The sequence below is a fragment of the Emydura macquarii genome, unplaced genomic scaffold (assembly GCF_026122565.2).
Source record: "Emydura macquarii macquarii isolate MOO-44397 ecotype Brisbane River unplaced genomic scaffold, CSIRO-AGI_Emac_v2 contig_1551, whole genome shotgun sequence".
Lineage (NCBI taxonomy): Eukaryota > Metazoa > Chordata > Testudines > Chelidae > Emydura > Emydura macquarii.
In genome coordinates, this window is record NW_027131688.1 from 27376853 (window position 1) to 27386350 (window position 9498).

A 9498-nucleotide genomic window follows, 5' to 3' on the forward strand; every position below is an offset into this window, starting at 1 on the left:
TTCTGTATCCTCATTGATCATTTTTATTTGACCTGTTTAATATGTAATAGTGGAAATTCATCTGACTACTGCTTAGCAATATAAATAGCAGTGCAAGGAGCAATGCAGATCAGATGCACACAGCAGGATCCTTCTGACTATGTAAGTGTGCTTGTGTATTCATTTTTCTGTAGAGATTTTGAATTGTTGATCTTTGCAATTTAGGTGCTAGGATTATTTCATTCACATTTTTGTGACTTTATTCTCTGTAGCTGTTACATTTGATTCTTTATGCTGAAATAGGACTGATGCAAACACCCAAGGGAACAGCAAACTCTGCCGTTCTAGTGGAGATGTGCTCAGACTAATAAAATGTCCTTTGAAACCATGAGGATCCTTTAAAGTACCCAATCAAATAGGAAGCTGTTGAGGTGCCCCTTTATGCTAGGTCAGCCTTTCTGTGTGGTGCACCATAGCATAACCTATCAAGAAACATTCACTGGGGGAAGATGAATGCATCTTCGGAGATGGGAATGATTAATGGAGAAAGAAACTTTTAAAATGCGGTACATTTATAAGATTTCTTGGTGACTAATCTCAAAATAGCCTAGAACAGATATTGAATGTCTAATTGCAGACCCTACTATTAGAATTTGCGTGGGCGGGGGAGGGGGCAGGGAAAAAATGCCACTGTTTCTGAATTTAGTTTCCCTTTTTACTCCTATAGACAGCCCAAGCTCAGGGAAACAAATTTTAGCACAGTTTTAATTTCTGGACTCATGGGCTTGGGTTTAAAGATGACATCCCAGCTTTTCCAAGGGAAAAATGTCTTTACTTATGGCTATTTTAGAAATGTTGCCAGGTTGTATAACACACCCTTTGGATCTCTTCAGTTGAGACATTTCACCCATACTGTTAAAAAAAAAAAAAAAAAAAAGAGGAGAGCCTAATTAAAATTGTGGTAACTAAAATTTTTCCAGTGTCAAAATTTTGACAAAGATACGAATTAAAATGTCTTTGAGAAAAGCAGGTGGAAATTGATGACATCTTTGCAATATTTCTTCCCGTCTCATGTTGAACAGCTTTACTTCCAACAGCCCTGCCTCATATAATCGTACTATAGGCAGTATATAGTCTGCACTTAAGAAACTTTCTTGAACACTGGGTTAAACTCCTCTGGTCAGATATGGGAAGTAGACAAGGGGAAATTGGTGACTCAGGCAGACAAAAAAAAATGCTTCTGGAACTATTGGAGCCAGTGTACCATCTCTTAGATAATTAGAAAAATACAGGTTAAAATACTGGCTGTGACTTATCCCCTCCGGGTTAAATACAATAAGTGAGAGTTAAAACAACGGGAGGCCTGTAGCACCTTAAAGACTAACAAATTTCTGCGGGCATAAGCTTTCGTGGGCTGCAACCCACTTCGTCAGATGCATGAAATGGAAATCACAGATAGGAGGTGTATATATATATCCAAGGGTAAGAAACAACAATGGGGAGGGTAAGCGAGAGTTGTTCTTCTGTGCTGCTGGAGTTGTAGTTGGTGAAGTATGTAACTGCATCGCTGATGGAGTTGATTAAAGATTATGCATTTTGGGCAGGGGATGTTAAACAACAAATATTTTAAACAACTGAGGTCAACCCCCTTTATACTTGGAAGTTACTTGGTGTAGTATGCCCAAACACACAGGGGTGTGATTACATAAGGAACTATACTCTGACGTTCTGCTGGGCTGAAAATGGGGTTCTGTTTAAAATAAATAAGTAGGGTTGGGTTAAGTCACCGTCCAAGGCCATACTCTGACTTTTGGCTTTAGAAAATTTAAAATTTAACCCCTGGTCCCCATTCATGGCAGTTACCTTCCCTCCAGCAAGTATGCTCACAGTCTGGTAAACTTGGGAACACAACCACATTTGATGTAGGGTACACAAACAAACAAATAACAAGACCAACAACCTATTAAAGTAACAGGGAATTTGGTTGGTGGCCAAGACCCTTAGCACTGTGGCTGCCAGCAGAAACTCCACCTGGGCCTCACTTGCCAGTCCAGTTCAATCTGCACCTCAGTGGTGGGTGCAGGGGCTTCTCTCAGCTCAGGACTTGCTTCAGCCTGCAAGTGTCCGACTGGTTGCTGCTATCATTGCACTGCCCGGCTCAGGCCTCGCTCCTAGATCCCATCAAATCCCCAGTGGACGCCTTTCTCCAAGGTAAGACTCAAAAGGTATCTGTATTCCTTTGCCCGTCTTTGGCATGGCTAGCCAGTCTGGACCTACTGCCCAGCCATGTTCTCACACTTACCTCCCTTCTCATATAACTGCAATTACACAGCACATTTATCACAGATTATATGTGTGGCTGCAGGGAAACTTCAGGTTGTGCAGCTCTGGGCACTTTATGGAACTCCTGACGTACATGCAAATTATACCTGCTAGCAGGTAAGGAGCCACTCAGTTTTCTTTAGGGGGAGCCAGAGAGGTATATGCAAATTATCAGGCCGCAGACGCCCTCAATTCTCCCACTTCACCACTAGAGGAAGCTAAAGAGCTGCTGTTCCAACACCCAGTAGGCCTCAGACTAACATACATAATACTCATTCTGAAACTTTCTAATTGTGTCCAGTGACTAGTGGGAAATACTGATGGTGGTAAAAATTCATCACCGTTACTACTGACTACTATATTCTCTAGCTCCCAAACTTTGCTGAAGAAGAAGACCGCATATCTTATACAGCCAAGGTATATTGCAATCTTTAGTAGGGCCGACATATGAGTAAACTAAACCAAATGATCCCTTTGGGGGGATTTATAACCATGTGTATAGTCACTTTAGCTATGCCATCTTCCTTTTTGGTATTAGTTTTGTATAATTGTTATGCAAACTACTCACCGTTAATTGCTACCAAACTCACAATTCATTTTGCTAATCTAACTGTTGTTTGTTGATTCTATTTTGTGACAGAATAATTTGAAAGGAAAATGAATTCCATCCTTGCTGTGTCTTTACTTGCTTCTTTTTATGCTCTTGCCCATTGCCATCACTTTCCCCATCACCCCACCTGCCATGATGACCATAAAGATACAGATCACACTGAAGAGCATGGAGTCCTAGACCAGGCCTGTCTCAAACAAGGTTCTAGCTATGCTGACTTCACATTTAGATTCTATAAGCAGGCTGTACTGGAGGAAGCTGACAAGAATGTTTTCTTCTCTCCTGTGAGCATCGCCACTGCCTTTGCCATGCTGGCAATGGGTGCTAAATCGGCCACTCTGACTCAGATTTTTGAAGGGCTGGGCTTTAGCCTGACAGAGATTCAGGAGAAGGAAATACATGAAAGTTTTCATCATCACATCCACATGATGAATTGTCCTAACAATAAGATCCAGACGAGTATGGGAAATGCCCTTTTCATAGCGACTGGGTTTAAACCACTGGAGAAGTTCTTAAATGATGTCAAAACCTTTTATGAAGCTGAATTTTTTCCTACTAACTTCCATAATTCAAAAGAGGCTGAGAAACAGATCAACGGTTATGTAGAGAAGAAAACCCATGGGAAAATTCCTCAACTAGTCGGCTATCTTGATCCAAACACTATTATAGTTCTTGTGAACTACATTTATTTCAAAGGTAAGGCATGGAGCATAGATGGGTATTTTATTTAAATTAAAATATTTGAATGGCTGATTTTGATCTAAGGGAAAGAAAATGATGTTGCTGCTTTTAAATTCAGAGAAACTGTCATAATATAATAGAGCACAGAGCTAGAACTGAACTAAATTGTGTGGGGCCTTGAAGGTAAGGACAAGAAACATGTATTTGATGTACCATAAAAAAGGGATCCAATAGTTTAAAAGCCCTCTAAGATCCTTAGTTGGAAGGGGCTATAGAAAGGAAGAAAAGAAATAACAAGAACCAGCAGCTAGAAGTCAAAACCAGACATAATTTTTAACAGTGAGTGTAATTAACCGCTGGAACAAACTACCAAGGGAAGTGGTGGATTCTCCATCTCTGATGTCTTCTAATCAAGACTGGATGCCTTTTGGGAAGATATGCTTTAGTCAAATACAAGTTATTGGGTTCAATGCAGGGGTAATTGGATGGTATTCCAAAGCCTGTATTATACAAGACGTCAGACTAGATGATCAAATGGTCTTTTCTGGCCTTAAAATCTATTCAAGTGGTAGTGTTTGTTGACTGTGTTTTGGGTGTACCTACTTAATATAAAACCAGCTACAAGAGATCATTTTAACAGCTATTTTATTTATAAAGCGGCTGAGGCACCTGCTAGGTAAATTCTTCTTAATAAAGAAGTGATAATAAATAAATCGATAAAAGAAGTGACTTGATTCTGATTTCCAGTCCACTTCTAAACCTTGGTGTTAACTTTGTTCTGCCAAAGAGTTGAATATTTACAATCATTGTTCATTTTATTGTTATTCTCAGGTCAGTTCCTGCATGCATGAAACAATATGTGCATTCCCCACGTGCCTTGCGTATTTTCCCCTTGCATTGTGGGAAGCCCACGGGCTGCTGCCTCTTTGCATCACTAGCAGAACACAAACCAGCTGAGTGGGGCAGGCTAACACTCTGCTCTGTTCTTCACCGGTCATCAATGGGAGGGGAATGACTGGTTGAGGAGAGGGAAGCCCGCTTTCCATCCCCACAGATGGTGCAGCAGGCACACTCGACTCTTGGTCTCTGGAGCTCCAAGTGGGATTGTGCCTTCCCATTCCCCCAGTGTGGTTCTGTGCCTGTTGGCTCGTAGGGGTAAGAAACATGAAGACAACATTTGGTTTGACATTTCTCGGTAACAACAGTTTGATTTGGAATAGTTTGGGGGGGGCCCAGCATTACATTAGAATAAATATTTAAAGGACCTATTCTTCTCTCCACAAGCTTTACAGAAAACTAACAATATTTATTCATTTCACTTAGTGGTTTTGATCATGACTAATAACATGTTTATACAAAACTTCAGCATATCACTGATGCTCTTGCCACTAGCCTGCTTAGTATGGTGCAAAACAGAAATAGCTTCAGAAAAATGAACTTTGAGTTGCCCCCACCTATGAGCTTCTTCCTTTTGAATTAGTCTGATTTCTCATAACAAATTCCTCTCTCCCTCAACTATTAAATTACCTTCTCTTTGTTTTTGATCATAAGCCTACTGGGAAAATCCTTTTGATCCTTTCCACACCCAAGAGGAGGATTTTCTGGTGGATGAGAAAACAACTGTAAAAGTCAATATGATGCGCCGGGAAACCAACTATGCAAGCCACTATGATGAACAGCTGTCATGCTGGCTGGTGCAGATACCTTACAGTGGAAGTGCAAAAGCATTATTTATTCTGCCTGACGAAGGAAAAATGAAGCAGGTGGAGGATGCTTTCTTGAAAGAAACTGTGTGTAAATGGGAAAAATTACTTCAAGAAAGGTAACCTTTTGTGCACCATATCGCAGCTAGATGGTTGATTGTAATTTAGGAGAGAACTTCAGATCAAGGCAGAATAGGAACCCAGGTATCACCATTCAGTATTCTCCGTGCAGATTAAGTAGCGTTCTCAAATTATCCCCCGGCTGCCTGAGCGGAGAGCTTCACAGAATGTGCAACTCCAGCTCTTCTGGCAGCACAGGTTGCAGCATCCCAACATCTGGCCTCTTAGGACTCTAGTCAGGCCACTGATCTGAACAAGTCTGGCAGCTCCTCTGAGGACAGCAAGTACTGACCTTACTGCCAGTGGATTGAATGTTCCTACTGGTTTCATGTTACTAACCAGATTTATTAACTGCCTTGTGCCATTGACTCCATCCTCCTCACCTTCCTTGTACCTGTTCCACTCTGCTTCTTACTACTAATCTCTGTACCCACTCCACCACCTCCTTGTCCCGCCAACCTCTCCTGTTCCCACGGAAGTCTGTTGTAAGGGACATGTCAGGGCTCTGAAATGAAGCTATGGAAGTAGCCGAAGTACAATTGTTCAATGGTGCAACCACATCTGTTCAGGAGCATCCAGGCATGCAGAGAAGGCTCACCTAGACCTTTCTAGGGGCTTAGTCCTCCCTCAGACACACAGATCACACAGTGAATGCAAATGCCACAAGCAGACACCTCAGGAATCAGAAAAGCACCATGCGGTGTCATCAAATTGCGAGTGCTGCATAGTGCTGTCTGAGTGCAATGTTTGACGAAGATTTTGTATTCTTTGTTGACAGAAACATTAATCTATACCTTCCGAAGTTTTCTATTTCGGCGTCCTATGATGTGAAGCTCCTGTTTGAGAAAATGGGTATTACTGATGTGTTCTCTGGCCACGCCGATCTGTCTGGAATCACTGGGGTGCCTGAGCTGCGTGTTTCAAAAGTAAGTTTTGAAGAGATGAGGATAGCTGGATTTGTCTATACCTGTGATTTTTAAGTTTATATATGAGACTATTTAAGGGCTCAGTCCTGCCCCCACTGAAGCCACTGGCAGAATTCCCACTGACATCAGTGGATCCTGGCAATCAGTTTTCTCTAGACTGTAGCACAAACAAGCTCATTACAGAGAGCAAAACGGTTCTCCTGTAGTTTCTGAATGTTATTATAAAAGGAAATGGTCCTAGGGAGCAGGAAGTACATTAAGAGTGGGCACAATACAAAGAAATTGCTTTAACTGGTCCTTGCCACTGGAATAGAATGGCTCAGTAGCAGCAATGACAATTACTTCCAAATCCAGGGATAGATTGTGATATTCTTATTCACCATTTTTCTAAAGAATTGCCCCAGATTCCCCTGAGACTATGGGTGAAATCCTGGCCCCACTGAAGTCACTGGGAGTTTTGCCATTGATTTCAACGGATCCAGGATTTAACTGTGTGTAATAGGCTCAAAATGAGTAAGGTCATCAGAATCTGCCCCTAAATTAGCATTAGGATAATATTATCTAAATCAGATTAGGGACAATAAGGAGAAGGTTCTTAGTGGATTTCCACCGCACATATTTAAAGAAACCAGTTAAAGTTTGGAGTAACTAAGGTTCTGCGATATTGATGTACCGTATGATACAAAAGCTGCACTGAAGAAAAGAATTCTGGGGCTTGGTACCATGGATTCTTGTCATTGTTCGTCTTGACTTTTCTGCTGGAACATAGCTTTGTAGTGTCTAAACGTACTGACTACTTGTGATGATAAGGAGGAATTCATGACAGTAATCAGGTATAGGAAGATAACCCTCTCTTTTGTGGAGAAGAAGGGCAGCTGACTAGATTCAAGCTGCCCTTTCTCAGTGACAAGGCAATTGAGAAATAACTGTAACAGCCTCTTAATGGTGTTGGCTCTGATCCTGGAGTCCTGACACAGGGAAAATTCTTATTGAAGTCCATGGGAGATTTTGCCACTCAGTGGAGTTGGGTTCATTGGGTTATATCAGTCCTGTTTATATTCTGCCTATTTACTCACATGACAAGTTCAGTTTCAGCTGCTGTCCACTGCTCTGTACTCACGCTGTAACATTTGCCTCATTCCCTTGCAGGCTATTCACAAGGCCCTGTTGAATGTTCACGAGAATGGCACCGAGGCGGCAGCAGCCACAGCGATAGTCATTAGCAAACTTTTGCATCCTTCTATTACCATTAAATTCAACAGGCCCTTCCTGATGATGATTGTTGATAAAGCAACCCTCAGCACAATCTTCATGGGGAAAATTGTCAACCCTACTATAAAATAATTGAGGACTGGCTGGACACATCATGCTTACGGTGGGGTATAGCAGCTACTCATACGGACCACCAGGTGTTAGTAACTCTCCCTGAGCTTTAATTTTCATACATTCACAAACAGGTCAAATATGGGACTTTTTAGCTTATAAACAATTGCGATTTCTTCTCAGACAAAATAGCATGTGTTATAAAAAAATCACAGATAACCTACATATGAATTGCTCTCCCGTAGCACAAGTTAGGTGCCATGTTACTTCCACATGAGTGGCAAACAACTTTTAAAGGTACAGTAATGAAACATACACAGAAAGGGAATTCTCCTGGTACATTTTCAATTATTAATTATTGCTCTTAATTAATAAATAAAATAAATGTTGGGACTTAAAATGTTCACTCGTGGTGACTTTTAGCGATTCCCCACTCTCTTGCCATTATGTTTTATACCTTTTTTTAAAGCCAGCTAAGCCTTTCAATGATGGTGACACCACATTAACATAGCATCTCTGGAACATTTTAAAAAAGAAATAGTGAGTGAGCAGAACTTGTCAGCTGAAGAACAGGTTTTTACTTGCTGGATACTTTTCTTTCTCTCCTCCTCCTTCTCCCTCCTCCCCCCCAGCACATGTGTTTATTAGGTTTAAATATGCTTTCAACAAATATTTAGAATGCATCTAAAAGTATTGTGTTCCTACATTATAGTTTTTTAATTGTAGAAGCAATGTAGGGCCCATAATAAAGTTATTCAACCATTTTTGTATTGATAAAATTCCTCTGCAAATTTTGTATTGTGCACATGGTATCTTATGGAGACAACATAAATATAAAAGATTTTCTGTATTTTACACCGATTCTGATATACCACTACTCATTGTAATAGCAAGAGAGACCCTGGAGCACTGGGCCTGGTGCAAGATCTGAGGCCTGAAGCAGAGGCTGTGAACCAAAATCAGGCCATGTATTAAAGCAGATGCATTCAAGTTCACTGTCCAGTACAGGATCATGGCTAAGTCATTGCTAGTGTATTAGGTACTAGATATTTACATAAATATATTCCACGTAGTACATATACATCCCAGTCTAGTAAGAGATAAGGTGGTACGACAAAACAACAAATAGGGATGTTTTATCCAAGATATCAGGAACAAGGGAAATAGATGTCATGAAACACATAAGGTGGTACAGAAGTTATTTATCCCAGTCTATAAATGTCGGGGTACATCTCCTTAACCTTTTGTCCAGCCAAGGGTTCAGCAGATAGTCTCACTGCTGACTGAGTCCACTGTAATGAGCATACATGCGTTAGTGTGCCTGTAGAGACAGATCTAGGGCGCTAATACCATGCTTCATTGACAATAAACTTGGCCAAGCACCTTTGCCACTGAATAGAATCTAATGGGAATCTAAAACCATTGTAGCCAATTAGTTCATTTTATCAGCCATTGATCATTGCATTATGTGATGTTGTGGTCAATTCATATGCTATTTCATATGTAATCAACGTATGTTAAACAGCTTTAAATTGTGGAATTATAGAAGCATAAGATTGATATATATTTAGGAGTGATGAGTGTGTATTAGGTATATAAGTAAAGCATAGCTGAAACGCGAGGCCTACAGGCTGAGACCTGTAAGATTTTTAGCTTAGCCAAATTAGGCCGTAGGTTTAAGAATGCTTGAGATGAGTGAGTGACCTAGGAATAACCTTATGTCCATAAGGTCACAAGGTTACTACATAAGATGTGCCAATAGGTGATATTATGGAAAAATGGATTGCAAGAGACCACAATGTATTGTCCAGAACCACAGGACACCTGCTTGTAA

General features: G+C 40.8%; 1 protein-coding gene across 1 annotated transcript; it reads left to right on the forward strand.

Annotated features, from left to right (window-relative positions):
• Positions 1 to 9498, forward strand: LOC137157677 (serpin A3-1-like). Its single transcript, XM_067555115.1, has 5 exons — positions 1 to 141; positions 2942 to 3607; positions 5144 to 5414; positions 6194 to 6341; positions 7491 to 9498. The coding sequence occupies exons 2-5, from the start codon at positions 2959 to 2961 to the stop codon at positions 7683 to 7685; spliced, it is 1263 nt and encodes a 420-aa protein (XP_067411216.1). The 5' UTR covers positions 1 to 141; positions 2942 to 2958; the 3' UTR covers positions 7686 to 9498.

Coding starts and splice junctions, on each gene's coding strand:
- LOC137157677 (XM_067555115.1), top strand. CDS start 2,959: ATGAATTCCATCCTTGCTGTGTCTTTACTTGCTTCTTTTTATGCTCTT. Junction 3,608..5,143: donor GAACTACATTTATTTCAAAG/GTAAGGCATGGA, acceptor TTTGATCATAAG/CCTACTGGGAAAATCCTTTT. Junction 5,415..6,193: donor GAAAAATTACTTCAAGAAAG/GTAACCTTTTGT, acceptor CTTTGTTGACAG/AAACATTAATCTATACCTTC.